General features: G+C 41.6%; 2 protein-coding genes across 7 annotated transcripts; one reads left to right on the top strand and one right to left on the bottom strand.

The window, feature by feature from the left end:
• The first annotated feature begins 196 nt into the window (after window positions 1-196).
• LOC148095974 (small ribosomal subunit protein eS27-like) lies at window positions 197-1930 on the top strand. 3 transcript variants are annotated; one of them, XM_087835993.1, is made up of 4 exons: window positions 197-390; window positions 1049-1157; window positions 1244-1354; window positions 1447-1930. In XM_087835993.1, exons 1-4 carry the CDS (start codon window positions 385-387, stop codon window positions 1473-1475), a joined length of 255 nt encoding a protein of 84 aa, XP_087692119.1. In that variant the 5' UTR covers window positions 197-384; the 3' UTR covers window positions 1476-1930. The 3 variants fall into 3 exon arrangements, with proteins under 3 accessions (XP_087692119.1, XP_087692120.1, XP_087692118.1); XM_087835994.1 differs by lacking the exon at window positions 197-390 and adding an exon at window positions 849-943; XM_087835992.1 differs by lacking the exon at window positions 197-390 and having other exon boundaries at window positions 1028-1157.
• tpm4a (tropomyosin 4a) lies at window positions 1762-24114 on the bottom strand. Of its 4 annotated transcripts, none has more exons than XM_087835989.1 (9): window positions 23762-24114; window positions 21105-21230; window positions 6657-6790; window positions 6422-6539; window positions 6243-6313; window positions 6056-6131; window positions 5015-5077; window positions 4714-4783; window positions 1762-2981 (listed from the first exon to the last, which is right to left on the bottom strand). In XM_087835989.1, exons 1-9 carry the CDS (start codon window positions 23873-23875, stop codon window positions 2899-2901), a joined length of 855 nt encoding a protein of 284 aa, XP_087692115.1. In that variant the 5' UTR covers window positions 23876-24114; the 3' UTR covers window positions 1762-2898. The 4 variants fall into 4 exon arrangements, with proteins under 4 accessions (XP_087692115.1, XP_087692117.1, XP_087692113.1 ...); XM_087835987.1 differs by lacking the exon at window positions 1762-2981 and adding an exon at window positions 3606-3809; XM_087835991.1 differs by lacking the exons at window positions 21105-21230; window positions 23762-24114 and adding an exon at window positions 14131-14690.
• Window positions 24115-27431: the final 3317 nt, after the last annotated feature.

Genomic DNA, 27431 nt, shown 5'->3' with positions numbered 1-27431 from the left:
AGAGTTTCTAAGAGTTTTCTACTGTCGTTTTTAATTTATTGTTGCTTCTTATCTTTTTTTTTTATTTTTTACAACAGGTGTTATTAAGACCTGTTTAGATTTTGTTTTAACAAATAAATAATTAAAAGGCTAAATTAAAGCAGACCTTTTCCAGTACACTTTCCATTCTCTGCTGTTTGTCTGTTAAACACGTATTGTGCATTCAGCACGGACCTACTTAGCAAGTATCTGTTGCCCCTCCCTTACACGAAGACTCCGCCTACTCGATTCTTATAACTCAGACCTACACCAAACTACAGGTGGATTTAGTGACGAGCATAGCGGGCTTAGTTTGCTATATCATTCATTTACATTTGACGAGAAAACCGGACGATCTGAGCAAAAATGTCTGTAAGTGAAAATCTTTTTATAATTTTTAGATTTGACTGTTTTTGTTAGAAATATTAGAAAGTAGAACAGTTCTGACTGACAGAAAGATGCTTTAATAGTATTTTGTGAACTAGGAAATACAACATTGTACTGAATTTTAAAAAGAGTAAAATAAATAGAGTAATATTTTTTTTTAACTCTTGTAATATTGAACTTGTAACAACATGTTATATACTGTTATCTGCCCATGTTCTTGTGCTGTACGAATGATGCTTGGGCTTGTCTGGACATGTTGCTCCTCTAACTAGCAATTCATTCTTCAGACTGCAGGGGGCATGCGGCTATAAAACATATTGCGGTACATCTCTTAAGACAATCCTGTCTTCTTCTTTCATCTCACCCTATCCCCATCATCTTCCACTGCCACCTTTATCCAGTATATCCAATATTCAGCCTCTTCTCCAATTTCCAAACCAGTTAACCTGAGCTGTACAAATGTCTGTCAGCTATGCCTCCTGTCTTTTTGTTAGTGCTGTCTCCAAACCATACATCACAGCAGTTTTACCATGATCTTGTAAATAATCATTTTCATATTCTTATCCCTCCATTAACCCCATCCTGTCAGTAGCAGAACAATTGAATAGTTCATGTTTTAAAAATGCTCTGCCTTTTCTTGCAGCTGGCTAAGGATCTGATGCACCCAAGTTTTGCCGAGGAGAGGAGGCGGCATAAGAAGAAGAGGCTGGTGCAGAATCCAAACTCTTACTTCATGGATGTTAAATGCATGGGTAGGAATTTTGGCTCATGGTGCAAAGTTTCAGGATTTATTTTTAGTTGTGTGGCAAGCTCTAATTGATCTGCAAATGCTCATCAGGGTGTTACAGGATCACCACCATCTTCAGCCATGCCCAGACAGTGGTGCCCTGCGCAGGCTGCTCTGTAATCCTTTGTAGGCCACGAGGGGGGAAATGCAGACTGACAGCAGGTAAGTAAAATGCCAAAAACAGTAGCTTTGAATAAGATTCTCCTAATTTGCTTGCAAGACGTTACTGAAATGTTTGACATTTCTCCCTTTAGGCTGCGCCTTCAGAAAGAAACAGACATGAACAGTAACGAACCTGGAACCATGCAGCAGAAATGCCCAAGGATAATCGAGGCTGAGCGATGCCATGTTGCAAATCCTCAGCAAATAGAGAAATTGCCTCTATTTATCTAAATGAGTACGATTTTACCCCCGTGCGGGGCTGAATGAGACTGAATCATCTGAATGCATGTTCATTCCAAAGCAGATTGATATAATGAAGCACTTTGCTGTAAAGACATTGTCATTACTTCTTCTGCATGAGTAAAATGCAACAATCAAATTTGCAAAAAACTTCCGACAAGTCATGATTTCTGTAAAACATTTTAATAGGTTGACATGGATGGGGTGGGGGTGGGTGAATGAAGTATTTCATAACAGTCTCAACCAAATGTGAGGCACTCTCAGTGGCTCTGACATGAGATGAAACCACGATGACCATCACAAAAAATAAAATAAAAATGAAAAACATTTCATGAATTGTCTGTGTTGTGTGTGTTCTTTGGTTTTGAGAGTTCCTCTGGCAAAAAGGAGTTGTGTAAATGAAACAAAACCCAAGAAAAAAAAATACAACTTCTCACATTACCTAACATTATTCTACTATATACAATAAGTTTCCATGGTTGATAAAACTTGACTGAGCTTCCAGTGGTTTGGGGTTTAGCTCACTCATATTGTAAATATTGGCTACACAATGACATTGTTGGTAATGATGCATTAGGTATCAGTGGTCAGGTCAAGCGTTTAAGTGTTCAGAACGTCCGCATCAGGTTCAACACCTTGGCCAAAGAGGCATTACGTTATAATTAAATGTAAAGAAGTCTGAATCACCCAGCCTTGCTATCAGGTCATCTGTTCACGTGACTGTTGTGTTGTTCTAACACAAAAACAGACTGAGACGAGCACAGATCTGTCAAATATCTGTTAATTTGCAGCCGCTGGAGATAAAATGGAAAAATAATAATAATAATAAAAAAAAAGTTGACTAACTTCAAATTACCACTAGGTGGCGCTTAAAAGCCACACAAGACTGAGCAAACCCCTATGCCATATGTAGCCTATGTATTAAAAATAATCAGAAGTGTAATGTATGTGCACATAATGTGTAAAATTAAGTCTGTTTAAGTGGTTGAGTGACCAAATCTGAGGTTTCTTTGGACAAATTTAGTGCCAGTTCTTTGTAAGTGGTCAAAAACGAATTTCTACAAGAACATCTGGAGGTTTAAAAAAAATAAAGTAGCAGTGGATTCAAAAAATCTTTATAAAAAAAAAAAAAAAAAAAAAAGTTGTGCTTGGGAAAAGAAAAAAGAAAAAAAAAGGACAAGCATTAAGTTAAACCCCCTTTAGGTGGGGAATGAAGATTTTACAGCTCGAAAGGTGGAATGGAGTCGAACGTTTAATGGAATGTTAATGACGACCTCATCCTCTCCAGCTTCCTCTGTGTGTGTTTATAAGCTGTTCAGCTCCTGCAGGGTCTGGTCCAGGACTTGGTGCATGCCCAGATTCTCCTCTTTGGCATGTGATAGTTTCTCTGGGGAGAAGAAGAAGAAATATGACACGGTGAACCCTCAATCACCAGTTAGCAGTGCTCGCTCATTTCATGCCACTGTAATCTCTTTGTGAGGTTTGTCACACAGCACCCCCTTTTTTTAAAGACTGCACAAAGGTCGGTGTTACTGGGCAGATGTTTTGCATAACTAGTTTGGTTAAGTTGTGCCACATGCAAAAATAAAAATCAACCACTACTGAGTACCTTTCATGCATAAACTGCTGGAAGACTGTTAGTGGGATCATACAGGACGGACTTTTTAAAGGACTCGTTTGCTGCACAGTGAAGTCATTCGTATATCCCACCTTGTGGAAATGGCATTAAGATCTATGCATACTTTATGGACATACAAATCAGAAACCACCAAAGCGTGTAGATTAAAACCCAGGTGACTGCAAACTATTAATCCACACTAAAACCAGAAATGCTCACCTTTGTAAAACTGATATTCAGATGAACGCGTAGAGTAACAACTAATCATAAAACACACTGTTAATAACCTAATAAGAAAATCATAGTAACCTATATAGTTAGCTGAGACTTTGCATCAAACAGTTGATAATTTCCTTACACACTGGCAACAAACAACAGACAAAAGCTGCAAACTAGGAAAGAAAACGAGCTTTAATGAATTGTTTTGCATAGTGAGATGAGCAGAGGCACATACGATCAGAGGAGATGAACATTTAGAGGCACAGCAGACAGAGAGAAAGAGCGAAACATGTCTCTACAGAGATGTCATGTCATTGAGGGCATGGTCCAGCTCCTCGCTAATGGCCTTGTACTTCAGCTTCTGAGCATACAACTCATCTGGACGCCAGAGGTCGACAAGAAGCAGAGGCAGGTGCCAACGACAGCAGCGACACAAGCAAGAGGAAAGCAGGACGAGAGCGAGAGACAGATGGAGGCAAAGAGCAGAGGGAGAAAGGAAGAGACAAAAAAATAGGTCAGCCTTTTTAAAGATGCAGAAATGCTTGGAAGAAAGAATGATGAATACCTAATTATGCTCAAAGCTCTTCACGTTTGTTTTTTTTTTGTTTTTTTGCTGGGGGAGCTTTGAGCATTTAAGACTTTTGTAAAAGTCTCATAAAACTGATCCTATAAATCCATGAACTCAGCTGCCTGTGGTTCAACAACTGAACGATCCTGACCTAAAAACAAAAATATGAGCACATTCTGTCCTCTTTGCTGCCGCTGCAGCTTCGTGGCTGACATGGAATACTTGTCCTTCAGTAACAAGGGTCTTTTATTAGCCTGTCTTAGTGAAATAGTTTCCATACATTTGGTTCCTGTGGAAAATTCTCTTTTCCACAGGAAAAAAATTCCAGTGATGCTGAAATAGGACACCTCTTCTAGAACTCAGGCCAAAACTCAGGTGAGTGATTTTGCAACTGTGTATGAAGATGTGCTCGTAGTTCATCAGCAAATAAATCACCATTTAATGAAACTGAACGCATCTTTGCAGGTTCACTTAAAGCTAGCAGACAACATGATTTGAGCTCTGGGTGGCTGTGGCTACAATGTAGCCATCACCAGTGTGTGAATGGGTGGATGACTGGATATGTAAAGTGCTTTGGGGTCCTTAGGGACTAGTAAAGCGCTATATAAATACAGGCCATTTACGATTTACATGTTCTGTTAAAAATGAAAAAGATTTTGGGCCACAGATGCTGCAAATCCCCCAAAACCCTCAATATGAATGTGACTCTCGTACCTTCCAGGTCGTCGATGCTCTTTTCCAGTTTGGCAACTGTCCTCTCGGCAAACTCTGCACGGGTTTCAGCCTGAGAGGAATTCAGACAAAGCATGTCAAAACAAACTGATGAGCGCCAACAAACACATCCATCACGAAAGACTGCAACAGGAGAGCTTTTCAGCCAGCCTTGCTAAGCTTATGGAAATGTCACGTTTAACATTTTAGTGATGGGGGGGAAAATGCTACAAATGTCTCTGAATGACTGGATTATTCTCACTATTATAATTTCATTCTTATTTCTGTGAAAACATCATCTCACCTCCTTCAGTTTGTCAGTCAGAACTTTGATCTCCTCTTCGTACTTGTCTTCTTTTTCTGAGTACTGGTGACAGACGGAGAGGCAAAGAAACAGCATTAGCTCACACTTAGCAAACGTGCACACAATGGGAGCACAAAACGGCACCATCCCAGGATTATTATTGCTTTGAGAGCTCATGGCGCCACTCCCTCGCTGGCACGTAACAGGAAAGGTGTTGGCCTGTCCTGGGAACAAGTTCTGCTGTTACGCTAACCACTGCAGGTCTGTTTCAACAAAAAGCCATGCCATATTTGCTAAAGACAAGTTGTCATGAGGTAAACCTGGCATGCCGTTGCACTGCATGTCTGTGCACGGGCGGGAATGAAGCAGACACATTTCTGAGTGCGGCAGGTTTCTACTGGCTGCTTATATACACACCTGAAACACCTTACGTAGCCAGTAACACCACTCATACACACACGAAAAAGAAAAAAAAGCCTCAGTGGCTAATTTGTCATGCGGTAGATAAGTTGGTGTGCAAACATATATTTAAACAGCTGCATATCAAAGGAGTTCAGGTGCCGAGCTCCCTTATATAATAGCCTGAGGGTAAAATAAATGGTTTTAAGGAGAGCCTGATGATACACAGTTATAATGGAGGTAGTATGAAACAGTCCTTTGCCATGTGGTCTCCCTCTCTGAGGACAGCTCACCCAAATTACGGTGCACCGAGCCATGAGTAAAGCCCTAATGATAGGATTGTGTGTGCATGGTGCCAGACTTAGTGTTCAGTATATATATTTAGTTTTTCTGTTTGTGTTTGTGAAAGACAATGAAAGCAACTGCCTAAAGTTTTAGTTTGTTTTGTCATATTATTAGATTTTCACAAATCACATTGATGCATTTTGACAGGAAACCTTTTTTTCCTCCTTTACTGGATAAAATCAAAAATTTTTTCTATATTTGGAAGATTCTAGTTTGGAAAAACATCACCAATCTCCAGAAAGCCAAAGCAGAATTATTACTTCTTAACGTGTCAATGCATTTCTGTCCGTCTTGTACCTTCTCAGACTGGGCTTCTAAGGACTTCAGGTTGTTGGTCACATTTTTCAGCTCCTCCTCTAGGTCACTGGCTTTACTGTAAGGAGAATTCAACGCATACTTTGTTTTAATCCGAGAGCCGCACAAGAGACCATGCATCTGTATGTGAGTCAAAGGATTTATGCATTTGTGCGCTTATTGCATTTACCATTCTGAGAGCTCGGCCCTCTCCTCAGCTCTCTCCAGCTCGCCCTCCAAGATCACCAGTTTACGAGCCACCTGAGACAGAAAAAGAGAAATATTTTAAACTCAAACACTAAGAGGCTATTAACGATCTGAATAAGGGAATTTCTCTCTTGCACTTAAAGCCGTCACTGTCAGAATCACCTCCTCGTATTTGCGGTCGGCCTCCTCTGCGATGTGTTTGGCCTCCTTCAGCTGCATCTCCTGAATCTCCATCTTCTCCTCATCCTTCATCGCTCGGTTCTCAATCACCTTCATTCCTCTGGGATGACAGGACACGGCGTGAGGAGAGGACAGACTTGCTTTTGTGAAAGTCAGGTGAACTAGATAACACATGTTCTTTTTCTCCACTTGTGTCTAACGCGAATAAGAAACTGACCTCTCGCTCTCATCTGCAGCCTTCTCTGCCTCCTCCAGTTTCTGCAGCGCTGTGGCCAGTCTCTCCTGGGCACGGTCCAGCTCCTCCTCCACCAGCTGGATCCTACGGTTAAGAGCTGCTACCTCACCCTCTGCCTGCAAAGGAAAAATAAAAAAAAACAGGAAGAACTTTAGTCATGCATTTATTCAACTTTAAGTCACCCGAAGTTGTCTGTCGTCCTCCATCATAAAACAGGAAGAGAAGGAAATGACACAACGACACAAGTCGGGGGAAAGAACTTGTCACCCTGTTTTCAGCGACTGTTGCAACAAAAATCAGTGAATGTCCAAACCAACCAGAAGGACGTAATTTTAAAAGTAAAAGGGAATAAAAATTAACATCTTGTAGATTTACTTTTTCGGATTAATGGAATAAGAACGACCTATTAAGGAATTAAGCAAGGGACAGGATATGGTGATGTCTTGTCTACACTTCCCTAACAACTACTGTTATCAGGAGGTTGAATCTCTGTCTTTTCTTGAACTTAAGTTCCTCATCCAACAAATTGATGCGTCACTTTAAAACCAAACCACAACTATTATGAACAAAAGTCCAAAAACTGAACTCAAGTGTTGCATATTTCACCACATGAAACGCTTTTTTTAAGGCTGTCAATGGAAGAGCAGCTATACAGTCACACAGTACAATGCCTACCCAGAACTCTGATAAAAATATTTAAATACAGCCACCTGAATATAATCATGGTGCTATGACGACAGGGAAATATTCACCCTTATCATTCATATCCTAATCCTCACTAACAAAGTGAATCCAAACAAAGGCTGCGAGTGAGTGAGTGGGTGAGTGAGGGGGAGACGGTGTAATCTACTCTGTGTGCTCTCTGGGGTCACTCGGGTTTCTCAAATCAAAATGTGACGGTTAAAATGTGAACTGGAGGCAGCTGGAGGTCGTTGGGAGATTCGTCCATAAAAGCAGGGCCCAACTGTAACCGTCTTTAATGAGAACATGCTGCATCTGGCTGGAAAGTGTAATTCCTAACAACGTAGCAGGACGTCTGAGCGAAACATTTAGACAAACTCAATTTCCGGTGATGCTCAAGCCGCAACTGGGCAAAGAAGGGAGAACGAATGGGCTTCTGCTCGTCTGCCCTCGATAAACAAAAAGCCAGAAAGAGGAAAAAAGAAAGCAAACAGACAACTACACAAGAATTTCCTCTGTTGGTCGAGGAGTTTATCCAACAATCATCTCCTTGGGAGTTGCATTCAAAATAAAAACAGGACCTCAGTCTTAGCGTAACACAAAGAACCTGCTGTTAAAATGAAAGTTCACAACCACACCGATAAGTGCTGAACCATTCACTGAAACCCGGAGCACTCACACAAGTTTATTATGTTTACAACCTCGCAGGCTGTATTCTCTGCTCTGATGAGGGCAGCAGTTAGTAGGTCAGTGACTCATTAGCCAGTTTTTCAGTCCAGCAATCGCTCTGATCAACTGTCAGTGTCTCCACCATTCAGCTTACAGGCAGAGGAGTCATTCTGCGCAGAAATTGGTGACTGAAAGTCACAAATAGAAAATGAGATGACTGATAAGAAGGACCAATGCAAAGAAAAGAAAAACAGAGCTTAAATATACTGAGACTTCCATTATCTCATAAACTCGATATGTTCAGGAAATCCAAGCATGATGGCAGCGGCTTCGTTATCATTTTTAGTATTTTCTCCATCTTGCATCCATCTAATCTCCGCCTGGTGACCCGCCACTCCCTCCGCCGGTCGTCTGTGTGTTTTTTCTCCACCCTCTTCTTCATCCTCTCCCAGGTCCTCCCCTGCTGCACAGAAAGCTCACAGGGGAGGCCACCCATACGAGACAGGAAATGTCTGCCTAACTATCGCTGACGTGTCTCAAAACCGCCGGCACTTGACAGACGTTGAAAACCGAACCTGACAGAATGAATGAAAAACCACAAATCGCTCAGAACATCTTAAAATCTCATCAGCAGCGTCGCTCGCACAGGTCTGCATCCATCGACGCCACATCTGGCTGCCCAGAAACGTTACCTAGCATTCAACTGCAACCTGAAATAACAGATATTGGTACTTCCTGTGTCCTGAATGGAGCAATGGTCAGCTACGTTAGCGCACCAGCTGCTGTAATGCGCTTCCAGACATGCACACGCTCTGCAAACATGCAAACAGACACTCTTATTGCACCAATCTCTGCCTCTCTTAAACATACACACATAATTACCAGCTATCCAGTCTCCTACCCAGTAAACTGCGTTCAAGTATCAAAACAGACAAACATAAAAACCTCAGCTAACACCGGTATGGTGGCAGTGACAGAAATGTGTGCAACCTGGTGCCTCATCTGCCATCTGCTCATAGCAAAAAAGGCAGGGAGTGGGGGAGCCCCATACAGACACAGACACCCTTGTGTCAGGTTTAAAAGGGAAAAAAAATGAATGCATTCACAGGTTATCTCATGCTTCTAATTGACTGAGCTGTGAACAAAGAAGAGCCTTTCCTGTAAATCCTGAATGCACAGTTTTAGCCACAGACTCTTCTGCAGCTTTAGAAAATCATTTAACCTTGGCCGGTGCAGCCACAAGCCCAGCAGCAACAGCCTTTGAGCAAACACGCTGTCAAAACAATGTTAGCATAAATGCCAAGAAACAAGAAGTAAGGTTAACGACGAGCTTTCGCTACTCATCATACAGCAAATGAGGATCTTGAAAAAAGGTGACAGGAAGTACGCTGCCCAACATCCTTTCATTTCCTCCCTTTGATTGTTCTTTCTTTCACTGCTCCGTCTGTCTCTCTGGCCATGCCCCTTCCTTCAGCACCCACTTTTCATTCTTTGGCTGCCAGGGACGCACCCTGCCTTATATGGTAAAACAAACTATGGAGAATGTTTGTGGCGAAGTATCAGGAAGCCTGAGGCAACAACCACACAGACTTTAAAAGATACCAGGACACAAGTAGCTGCTCTGTTGTCACCGTAAGTTAATATGTCACCAGCTTTCTAAGTCAGGAATGGAGCTTTACTGCTCAGTGCAACCAACAGGCTGCAAGATTCCTAAAGCTTTAGCTCAACATTTCGGGAACTAAATTCTAGTGTGAGATTTAAAAATAAATAAATAAAAACCACTGTTAACAGTCTCAAAACACAAACTTTGGGCTGACAAAATAGTTACCAGCTACAGTGGAGACTATGGATAAGCTGCGGATTTAAAGAGCCTAACTGCCATTATTCCCAGCCAATAAATAACGTGTTAATTAGGGCTTAGATGGGCTGATTTCAGCAGATTACACTGACTGACTGCCATAGTTTCATTTTATTGTGCAGCAAGAAAGCAGTGCAAGATGTTCCAAGACATTAAGCTACCTTTTTAACAGACACCGCATTAGTAAGTGGCACAGACTACGGCACTACTGATGGCATGGAGTGATTCATCTGTGTTAGTTGAAGTTAGCGCACTCGAAGTGAGGCTGCAGACTGCTGGGAGTGACTTAAGAAATACCTGAGTGTATTACATATCTTAGAGACAGCATCAAGGACAAGTGAAAGAGGGATCTAATTACTGGCTGATTTCAGGGCAGTGGGCTAATGAGCTGCACAATGCTGTTGGGGTTCAGTGCAAGTTATTCCTGACTGCCTGCTGCTCTTAAAGTTACTCTGTGTTGGTTCGTGACAGAAAGAAAGCGTGTAATCATTCCCCACAAAGATCTGGCGTGCAAAGGAAGCTGCATAAAGTATGTAAAAGACGGTTGTTAAACATTCAGACAAGCATCACAATGAGCTCCTTCAGCGCTAAACAATTTGAACAATTTGTCGCCATTTAAAAGCGTGTACTCAGACTTTTAGGAGGATCTCCACTCTGGTCTGAGTCTTCAGCTCAGTGTGTCTAATCCTAACCAGAGGCTGATTGCAACCCATTTGTGAACCGCACCACCAGGAATCCACAAACCATAAGAAAAACCTAATTTTTCCAGTGTTGATACAATCTAACTTTCCAGATAAATATTAACAGGGTGATTTTTACCTGCAGGTCAAATATGAATCCCAGTAATCTGTCAGGTTACCATTTCCACTCTGCATTCACAAGCAAACAGACTCGCTGAAGTGACTCACTTTCATGGACTCTAAAAGCAGTTCAAACACGACTTGGTGCTGTATACATGCTATTTAACGACATTACAGCAAATTCGCCTGTGCAAGGACTAACCGAACAAATGTAACCCACTCCTCGTTTGAATGAGAACCCTCAGCCTTGGCCTGCATAATCAGCAAAGCCACAAGCCACTTACATGGGAGTGTTCCCCAGGATGCCAGCGACTGCCAAAAAGTATCAACATGTGGCAGTTATATTTGGAAAGTTGAGCTATTCCCAGGGAGAAAGTCCAAAGAAAACAGTGAAATCAGGAAGTAATTCTTTCCACAGAATCTGCTTGAGACTCCTAGAGGCCCAGCAGAAAGCCTTAGCTGACCGCACAAAGCAACAAACGAACACCTTTAGCTCAGCAGATGAGTGTGGGGACGTCGTTTTTCACGATAAGCATTTTTTTGAATGGCTTCCTGCAATTTACTCTCGATATGAGATGCAAGTAAACAAATACAGTTGCCATAAGCGTAGGAAGCAACTTCAGTGTCTAATTAAATGTTGTAGTGCAACAAAAGACTGCAAACTTAGTGAAATTGTGTTAGTAACAGGACACTAAAGATGAAGTGGCACATCAATGTAGAAACACCAACTTCACCGCGCACAGTAATCTTCCTGTTGATCAGGGCTGGAGCCAGGGGACAGGAAGTGTTGGGAGTAGAAGCGCAGGAAGTGCTGGATCAGGGTCGGCAGCCGACATCCTGGGAGGGTCAGTCGGAGGGAGGGCGTGCGTGGGGATTCCTCAGTAAGAATTCCACTTCCCTTTTTATATTTATTTCTGTATTTCAACTTGTGTGTGGTGAAACACTGATCCTCACCACAGCAACTGTAAGTTGTCCTCACAACAGCCTCAATTTCAGAAAAGGAAGCAGATATTTTTTCCTCGTCTCTTTTTCTTTTTTTGGTCATGACTGATTGTTTAAACTAATCTTGTCGTAATTAAGTGTCTGGCAGAAGGAGAAGCACTCAAATTTGCTTCCATGTTCCAAAAACAACTAATCTGCTTCATCTGTGCTCTTCACAGGACTCCGAACACAGTAAAAATGATCACCTCTGACCCGACTCTGCTGCGAAAACTGAACGAATTCATGTAGAGAAACAGTGGCTATAAACGAAAAGCATCACAAGCCTTTGACTGCAAAATCATTACAGAGAGGTTAAGAAACATCCCCAGAAGCGTCAAAACCACAATAACATGAAGCAATTTTCTTTATCAGCGAGAGACGTAGCCAAAGTTTTTGTACTCCCTCACACATTTTTAAAGAATGATTCATTACACGTTCTTGTTTTGATCTCCCCGCACTCAGAAGGATTTTCTGTGCCAAGGAATAACTCCAGGTTGTCCTAATTATTCACACATGGGACCGCACCAGCCTCGCCACACAGTTGCACCTCTCTGTTCGACTTTGAATGGAGGGACATGTGTGACATCAAACTGCTTGTGCACGTTTTTTTAAAAAAAATGCAGCATCCACTCTGAAGATAAGAGTTTAACCACACCCTCCCATTTCAGTGTAAACACACTATACAAGACATACTTATAAGTACTGGTCAACAACTATAAGTCCACCTCTAAAACCTCTCAAACTGGACGCCGGTATGTAAGCTGATAATGAATGACACCATAAAAACACTGGTAACAGATTACTGGTTCATCAGTTTTGAAATGCTGGACCAAACTGACCAATCAGTCTGTCTCGTATGCAATAAAAACATTTTTTAACAATTAATTCCTTAAAAAAAAACAACCCTTTCAGCTCTTCATTGACGTGACACCACACATGCACCCTGACAGCAGATGTAGCTATACGGGGCATCCCCATATGGTTCATTCATTCATTTACCATTCCTGTGTCAGTGTTTTGAAGTTCATGCTGCAGTTTGCACAAACACTGAACAGAAACACTTGTAAAGTACACAAAGCACCCACTGAACAACCACAAACTGCAACACAAACAAGCCAACTATGAAGCCAAACTTAAACCGATGCCGGTATGCGAGTCCATACCAAAATAATTACCCACACGCCCAATGGTCAAATTAAAAAGGTGACCTGTTACCTAATAGCCATCCTGTAACAAAGGGCTTTGCCTTGCAGCAGGCCCAACTCCTTTCATCAGTTCAGCTGCCATATCTTTACCGCCACACCTTCCCCTCCCACTCTCCTCAAGTCTTTCTCATTGTCCTATCATTAAAATAACTCCTATGCAAAAAGTGTGGCACCGTGTGCCATAAAGCAGCACGTGAAACGAGTCAAAAACTGTTGCCTAACTGTGCTGCTACTACGCGTTTTTCTCTCTCTCCCCTCCAGCCACTACCTTTTCTGCATGTGAAGCCATAAAACTCGGATGTGGGCACAGTCAAGAGACAGGCAAGTGACAGACCCGCCAATTACTCAATATATGAGTCACATCTGACACATTGAAGGCAATGGTTGAAGACGCTCAATTTGTGGAACTTTAGCAATGAGTAATTTCAGCCCAAGCTGAGCAAATAACCCAAACTTTACAGTTTAATGTAAAGAGGTGTGGAAAACAGCTTTCACAACTTTCAGTTGTTTCGTTGTTCAACTTCACCAATTTACAGTTTGATTATAAAAAACTTAAAGGTGATCTCAACTGTTACTGTTGATTGATCAATGAAGCAGCTGATCTTTTACTTCTGGATGAAAACAGCAACATTTTTAGAGCTACTCCTTTGTGTCCCTAATAACAGAGGAGGCACTCTTTAACTGTGCCCTGTATTTTCCGATCATTTGTGGAGGCCCTTGGGTCAGCCCTTCAACCAGACAGCTGCCGAGGGAAAACAGCCACGCTTGCCGAAGTGCCTTTGAGCAAATCAGAGCGTTAAAAAGTGAATTCCATTGAAATTCCATCAAAACATTGTCCCATTAACCTGCAAACCTAATAGAATCTGACTGAAAATATAGTCACAATTATAACACAATTAACACAAGAATTATTTTACTTTAAAAGAAATAAACTGGTCAGGCTAATAGATTCGCCACAATTTGCACAATCACTTCAACGCTGTCTACGTGGTCTAATCACTGTAGTTTCACAGCGGCCTTCAAGTCACACGGAGCATGCGCGAAGAGCTGTAGGAATCCAAACTTTTTTTCGTTGCAGACCAACGCCTTGCATTGTGGCACATTCACGCCCGCTACCAGTGAATCAATGACATGAGACTAATAAGACTTTCCAGAGCCCGAGAGGCGAATACGAACAATTCAATCCGTGTTTAATGATTATAATACATGTAAAATGGCAACAATAGAAAAAGCCACGACAATAGAGGAGTTGATTGTCTCACTTTTTCCCGGAGCTCCCGTTCACTGTCCAGCTCTCTCTGTAGGACCTGAGCCCGATCTTCTGCGTCGTCGGCCTGCTGCTGCAAACACTGAATCTTTCTCTTCACAGCATCCAGAGAGTTCACACCTGCCATTGTTTACTGTTTCCTTACTTAACTTAAGACTAAAGGTAAAAAAAATAAAACACAGCTAAGACTATGTATATGTTGTGCAAAAACGAGGCCACTGATTCCTGCTTATTTGGTCTATTCAGAGTAGCTGAGTAACAGAAAAATAAGACTTTTGTTCGTTGATTTAAAAAAGAAAAAGAAAAACGAGAAAAATAGGCGTGAGTCCGGAGATAAAGTATGAGGAATGTAAAGGAGTCACTCAAGTGCAGCAAAAAGTTATATAACTAGGAAGCGTGAGTGTCCAGGTGTTCCCCGAGTGTTTCTTCTGGATTGTAGGAATGAAAAGTTCATGAGCGGCGCAGAAAGTGGTCCTCGGGAATGTAGGTAGCAGTTTTGGTCCGGACTCAGCTTCAGTTAGAGTTTGAGGAGCATAGAGGATAAGCTGCGCGGCGAGAAGAGCTGAGAGCGCCAGACTGTGTGGCGGAGGAGGAGAGAGTGAGTGATTGGGTCGATGACGCCAAAGAGGGCGGGGCTTGAGAGTGAGCGAGCGTGTGTAAAAAGCTGATCCCTGTGACTGATGTGAGCGCTGCTGCGAGACTTTGAAAAGAAAAAGGAGAGCCAGGATGAATTACTTTCAGTCATTGTGAAGGCGCAGTGTCCATTGTTTAGTTGTCTCACACAAACTTGATGTGACAGTTAAATTTCCCCTGAGTTTGTACTGCCTCCAGTGAAGTGTGAATAATTTGAGTATTTCCTCTTTTAAAAAAACCCCACACAATTATATTTCATCCTGTCATCGTGGACTACTGGTTAAAGTGCCACTCCGCACATACTGTTCTAACTTCATGGTGGAAATCCAAATCTAAGCAGCAGTGATTAATGTGTTTTGGATGGCAACAGGTTATTTAACCTTAAACGACCACGTGGTCACAGAGAAGCTGTTGCTCCATTTCAGAGGGGTCAAACAACTGGCCTGAAAACAGCTAAGGAGAATAATTAAAACTAGTGAGGAAGAAACACTTGTCAGTGACGCTCAATGGAAAAAAAAAAAGGCTTGTGTTTGCTATGGAGCATAAAGATAGGACAATGGTCACGTGGTCTGATGAGTCCAGATTTGTCTTCTTCCAGAATGATCAGTGGATCAGGCAGATAAAGTGATGCATCCACATGCATCTACTGTACAAGCCTGTGGGGGCAACACTAATGATCCGAGGCAGCTTTACCTGACTGGATCCAGGTTCAGTTAACATGCCCCCCGAAAAACTGACGTCACCTGACTACCTGACTACACTGAATGACCCGGACTTTCTATCAATTGATTTTTTTTTTCTTCTCTGATGGCACAGGCATATTTCAAAATAGCATGCTAGGGTTAGTTGGGCTCAGACTGTGCAAGATTTTTATCCTTATTATTCTTGACATGAATATAGAGCAGGGGTAGGCAACTCCAGGCCTCGAGTGCCGGTGTCCTGCAGGTTTTAGATATCATCCTGGGTCAGCACACCTGAATCAAATGATTAGTTTATTACCAGGCCTCTGGAGGATTTCGGCTGTATCCCAATTCAGGGTCTGCAGCCTTAAAGTACGCAGCCTCAACAATCCTCAAGGGCCGCGTACTTAAAGACCGCTAAGGCCGGAAGTGCGAGGCTTGTGAAATGGGACGGTCTAGCCTCCGTTGCGCTGCCCAGGTTGCCTAGCAACCATGATACTAACAGCTAGAAACGTTTCATACAGCTTTGTTTGACAGAAATGAAGGAGAAAATCTTTTGTTCATTTGTTTGTTTGTTTCTACATGAGCTTTGATCATTCTCTGATTAAGCTCAGCTATTGAACAGCGTATATTTTAAAGGCTGTAAAACCAAGTTAGTACAAACGTCACTAATGTCACATAACTTTGCCGACATGTGGCCAACAGTAATGTTTTAATGTTCTTCGTTATTAAACATTTGCACATAAATAAGTGACATGATATTCAGTACTTACTTAAAGTTTACTCTTCGGGCGCCCCTCATCCGCCGTTTTTTTCGGCAAAATTATCCACACCCACCGCCGCGCTATGCATTCTGGGATATGTTGGGCCACGAAGTCTACACCGCCGCGTCCTTAAAATTCAGGGAAATTAAGGACGCATTTGAGGGCTGCATTTCGAGCAGCCTTCGAATTGGGACAGCCTTTGTCGCGGTGACGTAATCGGCCTTAAAATGCGGCCTTTAAGGCTGCAGACCCTGAATTGGGATACAGCCCTGATGAGATGTTGAGGAGGTAATTTAGCAATTTGAATCAGCTGTGTTGGATCAAGGACACATCTAAAACCTGCAGGACACTCGAGGCCTGGAGTTGCCTACCCTGATGTAGAGCAAGGGGCAACCTCTAGAGGTGAAGCTAGCAGAAAAGTACCAAAACCTGCAATACCTTAAATGGCCACTTGAGGCTTGCTAAAAGCCGGTAAATTTAATTGGCTCAAATGTTCAAATACTAAACTTCACTGCAGAAATAAGCATGTTTAAAGCCAGATACCAAAGCGGGTTTTTTTGTTTGTTTGTTTTTTCCTTTTATGACCCATTTGAATTAACTAAAGTGATGCACAACTAGGCCCATGGTCACACTGAGCAAACATGCGCCAGCTAGGTTGCTATACTATCTGCTAAATCCGATCTTACCTAATATGAGGAGGTCTCTGAAATAGACCTCTCGGCCATATTTGAGATGTTGGTGTGTTTTTTCAGCAATTTTAATGCAGTAATCAGACAAATAATATGGCAGTCTACAGATACACGCAGCTAACCCAGGTTGCTACTGTTAGCTGATAACCTATCTCTAGATCTTCTCGTCCATATACGGTCACTTCAAGCTCTAAAAAAAGGGAAAAAATGGTGAGACTTCTCACCAGGTCTGCACAAATCAACGGGTAAGGTCACGATGGCTATATCCATCTTTTATTTACAGCATCTAGTCTCAAGTGACCACTTGTGTAATAGAATGTCACGCCCCTGCTCAATATGACAGTAAACACCTAGATTATTTCAGTGGGCAAAGACCAGAAATTGTAACTGGTGTGCTGGAATTTAAAAGAAGACGTCAGAATAAGTATTCCTTGGTGTGTTGCTGGCCATTTAAACAGCCCAAGATGATTAGTGAACCTCTAATATATTTCTAAATCCTTTTCAAAATTTTCATTATGTCGAATAAGACAACCACCGGTGCCCAAAGGAGTACACACACTGTTTTTGCTGAAGACACGTGATTACTTGTATGCTGCTTAAAGAATGTGGCCATATGTGGCCCCGGCACCCTCCAGATGTAGTCAGTTATCTTGGGTTGACACCCACACTAACCAGTAACCTAAACCACAAGCCAAAAAGAAAAAAAGGGGGTAGCTAATGTAGGAGTGCAAAAAAGTGCTGCTGGTTCCAAAAATAAGACTCCGTGTTCAAATACCGAGCTTTCAGAGCATTAAGAAACATGTTTACAGCCTCATGCAAAAAAAGAAGATTTCCCCATCTAATATCAACTCATGGGAGTCTAGTCTTTTCTGTAGCATCCTCATGGGTACTGGAGTTAGGGGTGTAACTTCTTTGATAGACAGGCATCCAGACACGGGCATCTCTAGCTGATATCTCTGGTTGGCCTCACATTCACTAACTCACTGAGCTCGACCCCTCCACTGTGTTTATGCTGTCGGTGCCATTTGGTGCATTATATTACAGCTTACTTGTGCTTACAGTATTTTATTACTTAGTTACCATTAATTAGCTGATATTTAGATTGTACAGAACAGTTTATAGACAGAAATTGATAGCCAAGCCTTAGTTGATAGCTCAGCACTGCCCTTACATTAATGATGGGAGGAAGTTCAACTAGCAGCAACGTCTAATATATATTTAATTCCAACTTCTGACCTCTCAGTAAACCCGCAACTCTCTAAATAGAAATGTGTTAGTGTTTGTCTTGAAGCAGAGAGAAAATAAAGAATACATATACCACTTCCCTGCTGACTGATGATGTACATTGTGTGGGTGTAAATCAAATTTATTCTTCATTTTTCATGTTTCACTGCTTGCCCTGCCTGTGTTTACCCCCCATCGGCTCCTATTCACACGATCAGCCTGGGAGCTTGAATATGTCGGGCGGACGGGCAAGTAGGCCAGCAGATTTCAGCCGAGGCTCATCTCAGATTCAGTCCTGCTGTTCTCAACGAGAAGAACACGTCTCACAGTCTCGTGTGTTGATTGAGCTGCTCTCTCTCTCTGATTTGGCCCTTGCACCAGAAAAGCTGGAAGCATTGATTTCATTAGACACAGGAGTGTGGGCCTTTCTGTTTGCCTTAGCTACATTCCTCACATACCAGAGCCCCCCCTCTGCCTGTTCTCTGCTCTCTCCGCCCGGCTGACCAGCTTTGCCCTAAAACTGTGACTGTTGCTGCTGTGATTGGTGTAATCAATGCCTGCACCAAGACCACATTCGCTAACTTTACTTTTCACTGCACTATGTTTAAGTACTTAGATCTATAAGGATAGACTCTTCGTCTGGTGGCTTGAGCTAGCAATAAACAGCGATGACCTAAATATCAGCACGTCTGCTCTGGTGCCCTTTTTCATGAATCATAAACGGTTTGCTTGCAGGAGCTGCTGGCTCACTGCTCTGTTCTCCCAGTCGTTTCCAGGTTTCCAATTTTGGCCGGTGTGAATTCAGATGCGTAATGACTTGACTGCTTCCTCTAATAAGCGACATGTGGAGGGGAATTCATGGAAGAGGAGCAGAGCAGACTTCATAATTCGATGTCACTCTGTACTCTGTGGTAAATCTAAAAAAAATGCCATAGTGGACGTCTATTTTTTAACACAACTCGCACTGCTTGAGTTCTCTTTCCAAACACTACAGGACACCCAAGAGTGATAGCTACAGGTCAGGCTCTGGGTTTTCAAGGGGCCCACTTGACCCAGTTTATATGTGAGGCTTCTCAGAACCATCCTGAGTTTATTTAATCACTGCGTGAGGATAAACCAGCATGTCTCAGCCCCTAGGTCTATGTCTATATAGCAGGCACTTCCCTTCTCTTTGTGTTTAGTGCAACATCACATTTCCCTGGGATATCCTCCACGAGGCTAAAACAATACCACATCTTAGTGGAAGGTGGGGGAGGTTTTTGCATGACTCTTCTTTCTCTGTGCTCACTTTGCTTCGTAATGCTGTGGTACTGCTTTCCCCCTACTTTTTATTAAAATGCCATTTAACTGATAAACAGGTATACTGTAAACAGTATTGTATGTTTGTGATATATGTGATTCCCCCTTCCACCCATACAAACACACAGTAACGGACACAAGCAAGCAAACACACAGCTGTGCTGCATGAATCACGACTGACAGATATACAACTGTGTGGTTTGTGGTGATACCAATCTAAAATATGACCGCCTTTCCCAGATTGCAGCTGATTAGGCTCAGGAGAACTGCCAATGCCAATGTTCTGCTACATTTACTCAATTAACTGTTTCTGTCCACAAACAAGGAGATCCATATAGGATTACTCAGTGGTGGTTACATTTATTTACATCTTTACATGAGAAAAAGGAAATACTCCAGAGCCAAAAAATGTTGCCATTGCAAGTTTGAGTTTAGTTAAAGGGGAAGTCTGTTTACAGCTTTGGGTCCAGCTGTGTCTCCATCATTTGGCTCTGACCGCAAGACTGCGAGTTTGACAATAAAGTAATTTGGTGGTGTGAAGTTAGAAATAAAAAAAGCTTATTTCACCGCCTCCTTAGTCATGCCTGAAGTTTGTGGGTTAAGCTACCTGAAGCTACAGCTAGAGGTTGAAATGCATTGTTGGATATGTAGGCAGTGTGCTTCTTAACGAAGAATTTAAAAAAACATAATAGCTTCCAAATGTTCAAATTAGTCAGCTTGGACATGAAATGCTATTAAACCAACTAAGTCGTTAGAACAAAGTCTGTTTGATGTGGGACTGCACTGATTTCCACTGATGTAAGAACAGCCCAAGTAATAGTGCTGCATTCACAGCGAGTGAGTGGTCGTCTTGTTCCCTGTCTCTTGTAAGTAATGCAATGCAGTGAGCTTACAAGAGGCAGGTTATTGACTAATTATCTCTCTTGTGTCCTAGATGTGTCCATAACTTGCACATTCATGTATCAAACTGACTTTTAAATGCTACATAATTTATTTAATTAAAGTCCAAAAGCATCATAAATACTTAAAACATTTAAAAATCCTTAAAGTGCCAAAAGTGAATTTAGGCATATAAACTGTTTTGTGTTGTTTGTTTTAATTTTAGTTATCGCCTTTAGTAAATTGTATTAGAACATATGAAGTGGCACAAAATGAAAAACTCTTATATTTTTTGCATGTTTGTCCCTTTGCTGTCATGATTGCAACATCTGCATGCAATTTGTTGTAAATGTCCCTCCTCATGTTTGTGTAACTGTAAATGTCAGAACATATGTCACGATGAGGCTTACAGTGTGTGTGTGTGTGTGTGTGTTTGGGTGAAGGGATTATAGTTTAACCGTGTGCTCATCTTTCAGGAGTGGCTGCACAGGAATGTAACTGTCTCTGAAGTGCTCCAAATCGTTCACCGCGGATCAAAGCAAAGCCACAGCTGGTGCCGGCTTAGAAAGAGTCCAGCTGTGGAAGAATGGGCCCTGGTTTTCAGTAGTGCCACAGTAATGTGTGCATGCCAGAGTCAGATGAAACAAGTGTTAACATCCTTTGTTCTTCTTTACGGGATTCAAGGATTCAGTGACTGTAATGGTCATGGTTATTTGGCAGTTCTAGTTTAACTTTGAGTAAAGTGTCCTGAAAATGAAGTGACACCGAACCCTCCTGTGTGTGTGCGTGCCGTTCACTCACATCTGCAGCTTTCTTCTCAGACAGTTCCAGTTTCTCCTGAGCATCTTTCAGGCCCTCAGAGAATTTGTCCAGTTCATCCTCCGTCTGCTTCATCTTCTTCTGCAGATCCAGTAACTCCTCCTCCAGCTAAAACAAGGGATACTGTTAGTGCTGTAGGGAGTTCGACTTTACTACTTTTCTACAGCACTTTATTTCATTTTAACTCAGTTTAGTATGAAAACCTTAGATGAACCTGTATTCTATTCTAGTCTAGTCTACTCTAGTGTAGTGTAGTCTGGCCTGGTGTTGTATTGGATTGGATTCTATTCTGGTCTGGCCTGGTCCATTCTAGTCTCTGTTTTTTTCTGTTCTTAGATTCAATTTGATTTGATTTGATTTGATTCAATTCTATTCTAGTTTAGTGTGGTCTGGTCTGTTACGTTCTCTTGTGTTCTGGTCTGGTCTATTCTAGTCTCTGTTCTGGTCTGTTCAGTGATTTGGTATTCTATTTTGGTGTATTCTATTCTATTTTATCCTATTCTATTCTGATGGAGTCTGGTGTGGTCGGTTCTTCTATTCTATTCTATTCTTTACTATTCTTTTCTTTTCTATTCTATTCTTTTCTATTCTATTCTATTCTATTCTGATGGAGTCTGGTGTGGTCGGTTCGTCTATTCTTTTCTATTCTATTCTATTCTGATGGAGTCTAGTGTGGTTGATTCTTCTATTCTATTCTATTCTATTCCATTCTGATGGAGTCTGGTGTGGTCGGTTCTTCTATTCTATTCTATTCTTTACTATTCTTTTCTTTTCTATTCTATTCTTTTCTATTCTATTCTATTCTATTCTGATGGAGTCTGGTGTGGTCGGTTCTTCTATTCTATTCTATTCTTTACTATTCTTTTCTTTTCTATTCTATTCTTTTCTATTCTATTCTATTCTATTCTGATGGAGTCTGGTGTGGTCGGTTCGTCTATTCTTTTCTATTCTATTCTATTCTGATGGAGTCTAGTGTGGTTGATTCTTCTATTCTATTCTATTCTATTCTATTCCATTCTGATGGAGTCTGGTATGGTCGGTTCTTCTATTCTATTCTATTCTATTCTGCTGTAGTCTTTTCTATTCTATTCTGATGGAGTCTGGTATGGTCGGTTCTTCTATTCTATTCTATTCTATTCTATTCTATTCTGCTGTAGTCTTTTCTATTCTATTCTGATGGAGTCTGGTGTGGTCGGTTCTTCTATTCTATTCTATTCTGATGGAGTCTGGTATGGTCGGTTCTTCTATTCTATTCTATTCTATTCTATTCTATTCTGCTGTAGTCTTTTCTATTCTATTCTGATGGAGTCTGGTATGGTCAGTTCTTCTATTCTATTCTATTCTATTCTATTTGCATTCGTCTGAGCACTGAGACCATGTTTGTTCTCACAGATGAATGAACCTTTGCAAAGATATAATGATGAAACTTTTATCGAGTTAACAACTGCTGAGCAAAATGATGGTTGAAAGGAAACCAAGTTAAGCAACTGATAAAGCTGCGGTGGCTAATTTGCAAGCAGAACTGTGTTTATGATGTTTGGAGAACATTTATTTAAATAGCATCACCCTCTCATGACAAGAACTCTGGTATGCGGTCTAATCTCTTTTCTCTTTCTCCCTTTTCTTCTCTCTCTCTCTCTCAGGGTTAGCTGTTCCCCCTAATCAGTGTTCCCCTCTGAGTCCATGAAGTACATCTGATAACCCTGCTGTGTCCCACACTGCCATTCTCTTCTGGGCTCTAAAAATACAGCTGTTATCAGCGAGAACACACAGACGCCTGGAACCATAAGTTGTGTGTGTGTGCGTGCACGCATGCACGTGTGTCTAATCCTCCATTTGTGTGTCTATGCATGTCCATTTGCATGCTTATTAGGGGTCACACAGTCTCCATAATGGCTGTTCTTCAAAATAGGTCCTCTCTATAAAGTGGTTGAGGTGGACTTGTTTTCTTTCCCCAAAGACCAAATCCTGGTCCTGGGTGGTCTCATCACTTGTGTACCAATGGTGCTGACCAGTTCAAGTGAAGAGAAGTTCAAACTACTGTTTTCCTGCAGATCTCCTTTAGTACACCTTTGTTTAAAGAATAAAAAAGTAACAAGTGGAAACTGAAAGCAATGATTTGCACCACATTTGATCCAAACTTTCCTGGACCTGTGGTTGGATCATCTGTACTATGAGGCATTCCTCAGAAAAGAAAAAGAAAAAAAAGTTAAACTACTTCCTAAAATATTTCCCAGCAAAGTAAACCAGTAAATTAACTGTGAGGAATGTAGAATAAATAAATGTAAGAACTGTTTACACACCATGTCCTTGTAGGTATGTCTGGTATGGTTTGAATGTCGTGATTAGTTTAAGAACTGGATAAAAAGAAAAGTCTTCAGAGAAAAGCACACTTACTGGGTGTGGACATTTCTTTTTTCATGAAAAACTGTTTTGAAATAAATTTTGCTTCAGAAGTTGCAACTAATCAGTAAATCTATAAGTAAACTATAAACTTAATCTATACATTTTTGCTTAATATATAGTTCTAGTTGCGTATTTCCCAAATCAGAGCAATATCCCTAAAATATATCTAAAATGTTTTCTCTGTGCGCTGGAATCCCTTGTGATCCATCTCTTTCTTGCTCAGTCTTTCCCACCTGCTTGCATTTGTCCTCTGCCGCCTTCTTGTCTGTCTCTGCCTGCTCGGCCCGGTCGATGGCATTCTCCTTGTCCAGTTTCAGCATTTGCATCTTCTTCTTGATGGCCTCCATGGCGGCTGCTCGGCTGGATTTTCTCCCTCTGAGATGTTCAAACGCACCGTTAAAAGTTTGGGCTCTCGCTGAGATGTAGGAGATTCAGCCTCGCTTGCAGTGCAGGAGAAAGCTCGAGCTGAACAAAGCTGCGGAGAAAGCGAGAAAGCAAGAGAGGCAGAAACAGAAAAGGAGAGACAGATGGAAGGAGACAGAAAGAGCTGTGAACAGAGATGGAGAGTCAAGCCCTATAAGGATGGTTATTTAAACTTCAACAGAACCTGCCTCCAGTCTCCACTCACCACCCCTATCGCCATCCTCCTCCCATGTTTCCCCCTCCCTCCCTACATCCATCACTTTTCTCCATCCTCTCACTCTCTGCCCATTCCTCTCTTCATTCAGCCACTCACCACTCTGCGTCCACTCCATCCTTACTCCCTGGTTATCACTCTCTTAGACACACACTCCACCCTATCAAACCACCCATCCAAGCTCGCTCTCAGGAATGGTCTGACTGCTCTTCAGCCGCGGCCAATCTCCTTATTTGGGTTGCTATGTTTTCACAAAGAGACGGAGATCAGACGAGCAGGTCCTGTTTCCACATTTAACCCCCTGTCAATGGCTACAAGTCCTGCTGGCACACAGCATCTCGCACTCAAAGCCTTAGAGAGTGCGTATATAAGACAAACAGAGATAGACGGGAAAAGTAGAAGGAGACAGGTAGAAAGGAGACTATAGAAAGGAAGTTTCCATGATGTGATCGCTCTATTAAGCCATTTAAAGTGAAGGTGTTGGCTTTTCCCAATTCATTACTGTGTCAAGAAGACTAAAACAGAATAGAGGCATTGATGTGGTCTGAAAGGAGACATAAAGGAAACTCTTTTTTCAGAGATTAGTTTGTGCCACAGTAGTACAGGGTAGTTTGATGATTCAGCCTTCACATGTTGCCTTTGTCAGAGTATCATAAAGCTGTTTTGGTTTTATAACTCTATGATAATTTCCCTGCTGCACTTCTTCAAGTGTGATCATCTGCGTGACGATGGATTACGGCATGCTTTCTGAAACTTGAGCTCTGCATTCTGTGTACCTGATACTTCAGTTTGATGACTGAGGGACAAATCAGACTGAGAGATTGTGCAAACAATGGAGACCAGTGTCCACATTTTATGAAATATGCAGAAAGATGGATGGCCCTGAAGAGAAAAGACCTGTATGAGTTTGTATTTGCATATATTACCCAGGACTGGTTGGCTAATGTTAAACTAGTGGTTCACTAAGACTCGTTACACCAATAAAAGCTTTATTTTCATGTATTCTGTAGATTTGTTTTTAATTATTTTCTTCATATTTGTCTGAATGATCCTTTTCTGTGGCTGCTTGTAAGTTCAGGTCCTCTTTTGGGGCCTTTACTGTTTCTGTTACATCTGCTCTCTTTTCAGCACTATATAGTTTGTTTTCTAAGTTATAGATCTTCCATAGGCGCTTGGACTGTATCAAAAATCAGATATTTGACAATTTTCTCCAACTTAATAAAGAGAAGGTAGTGTTTGTGGTAATGGAAACTCTAGGTCCTCCTTGACACTTTTGCAAAATCTTCTGTCATGGCTTAATATTTGAGTCAGCCTTCCCCTCGGAGGCTCATGTTGACTCGCTCTTGCTTTTATCACTTTCAAGTTGCCAAGGTGAGTTCCTTCGTACCACGCTGTTAATTGGAAATCGTTATTCATGCCTTTATTTCATAAGAAGGGACATGAGGGAATGTAGAAAGAACTGGAAAGATTTGAGGGACAGATTTGTTTGATTTTAAAGGTGTTCTTTGTAAAATATCACAGCTAGACATCAGCAGATCGCAGATGTTGCAGTCAACTGAATTCTGTTTTCTGACTCCTCTCAATTAAAATGCATAATCCACCTATAGTGGCCACTGTAAGACAAACAACTCTGGCCACCTTTCATCTATAGTGAGTCATTTCCTTGTTCATCTCAGCAGGTTTCCAAGTCTATTTTCTCTGAAAACTTGAAAGGAGTCTGATATGAGCCGACGAGTCTGTGAAGCTCACTTGTTGTTGGGGATATCCTGAGTTTTTCTGTTGCTAAGCTAAGCTGTTTTTGCCAATGTTAGCTGCTATAGCCAGCATTAGTGGGTCTTTCTTTGAAGTGGATCTAAGGTTGATCAATAAATCAGTAAATACCAAGCTGCAACCTTCAAGGCTAAAAAACAAATTCAAAGTTAAATTTCCTTTCAGTTTAGTTCCATTTTATCTGATCTATATAGCATTAAATCATCCCAAAAGTTGCTTCGGTGTGGTTTATAATGAAAGGTCAAGACTCTAATAATAGAGAGATAAGAATTGCGCTGGGAGACACTTAAAAGAAGTGGAGGATCTATCGGTTTAGTGAGGAAAGAAAAGATGAGAGGTAAGTGTGTTAGCCTAACTATTAGCCTAAAAATCTGTCATCAGTATTATATGAATCACAAGATTAAAACAGGCTTACCTAGCATATTTTGGTTCCTGCAACTGGTCCGTCGGGTTATTGTCTCCCCAGAAACACTTTTGCTTTTGGAAATCTGTTATTCCTATTTCTGTTTTCGTTTTCATTTTTCCAATTTCCGTTGTGTTTTGTGTGCTTTTGCAGCGTTTTTCTGGTGTTTTCAGTTTCAGTCTGTTTGGCCTCTCAGGGCCACCATACTTAAAAAAACCCAATCTCCCCATTAGTCACAGTGGTTATGTCAATTTTATGGATAATCTTTGGTAAAAATTTTAAAATTTAAGTAAACATTTGAGTCTGAACTGAACACCTGAAGCCGGTCCAACTGGCTGTAACTGAACAATGTTGATATACAGACAGTGTTGGGAAGGTTACTTTTAAAATGTATTCCATTACAGAATACAGAATACATGTCCCAAAATGTATTCTGTAACGTATTCCATTACGTTACTCAATGAGAGTAACGTATTCTGAATACTTTGGATTACTTAATATATTATCATGCTGTTTACAACTACATGAATGTACTATTGCTGTGATTTATTACTGTTATGTAGGTCCGTGGCTCCGAACCGTAGTAAAGGGACCTCTGGCTAATACGGTGGGTTCATGTCGGGCTCGTAGCCAAAAACTAGCTTTACTTTGTTGTCTGGGTCAACTTTGCTTGCGAGAGGCAGAGAGAGGCGTTGAAAGGCTGCTCCAACGGAACTTATTGTTTCGGAGGACAACGCGAACACGGCGTACAGTCGAGTCTTAATAGCTTACTTACAACTGGGCTCGTCAGGCTCTCTTCTTGGCTGCAGCAGTTATTATTATATTTACATGCTTCCAGCTCCCGTTTTTGCTCGATGACAGCTCGTACTTTTCCTTTTTCTCCCTCCTCGCGCTCACAGACACATAACGTGTATGGCAGTCCATTCTCCCTGCAGCACGGACTACACTGCCTATGATGCTACATTCTTTAGAGCTATACCTGTAGCATTCTGCCTATTAGCTTAGCACAACAACAACAAAAAGGCCTCTCTCCAGTGTTGCCAACTCCTCAGTAAGGAAAATCGCTATTGGCTGTCCTAAAAGTCGCTAGAAG

Source organism: Neolamprologus brichardi, chromosome 23 (assembly GCF_056152115.1).
Source record: "Neolamprologus brichardi isolate AB-2024 chromosome 23, ASM5615211v1, whole genome shotgun sequence".
Lineage (NCBI taxonomy): Eukaryota > Metazoa > Chordata > Actinopteri > Cichliformes > Cichlidae > Neolamprologus > Neolamprologus brichardi.
Note: the sequence above shows the minus strand (reverse complement) of the source record. Positions and strands in the feature narration are given on the sequence as shown.

What these genes read in the sequence shown, in the direction of transcription:
- LOC148095974 (XM_087835994.1), top strand. Translation starts at nt 878, where the DNA reads ATGCCTCCTGTCTTTTTGTTAGTGCTGTCTCCAAACCATACATCACAG. An exon ending in AGCAGTTTTACCATGATCTT is followed by an intron (nt 944 to 1,048) that starts GTAAATAATCAT and finishes CTTTTCTTGCAG; the next exon opens with CTGGCTAAGGATCTGATGCA. An exon ending in CATGGATGTTAAATGCATGG is followed by an intron (nt 1,158 to 1,243) that starts GTAGGAATTTTG and finishes AATGCTCATCAG; the next exon opens with GGTGTTACAGGATCACCACC.
- tpm4a (XM_087835989.1), bottom strand. Translation starts at nt 23,875, where the DNA reads ATGGAGGCCATCAAGAAGAAGATGCAAATGCTGAAACTGGACAAGGAG. An exon ending in AGGGCCGAGCTCTCAGAATG is followed by an intron (nt 6,132 to 6,242) that starts GTAAATGCAATA and finishes TTCTCCTTACAG; the next exon opens with TAAAGCCAGTGACCTAGAGG. An exon ending in TGACTGACAAACTGAAGGAG is followed by an intron (nt 4,784 to 5,014) that starts GTGAGATGATGT and finishes AATTCCTCTCAG; the next exon opens with GCTGAAACCCGTGCAGAGTT.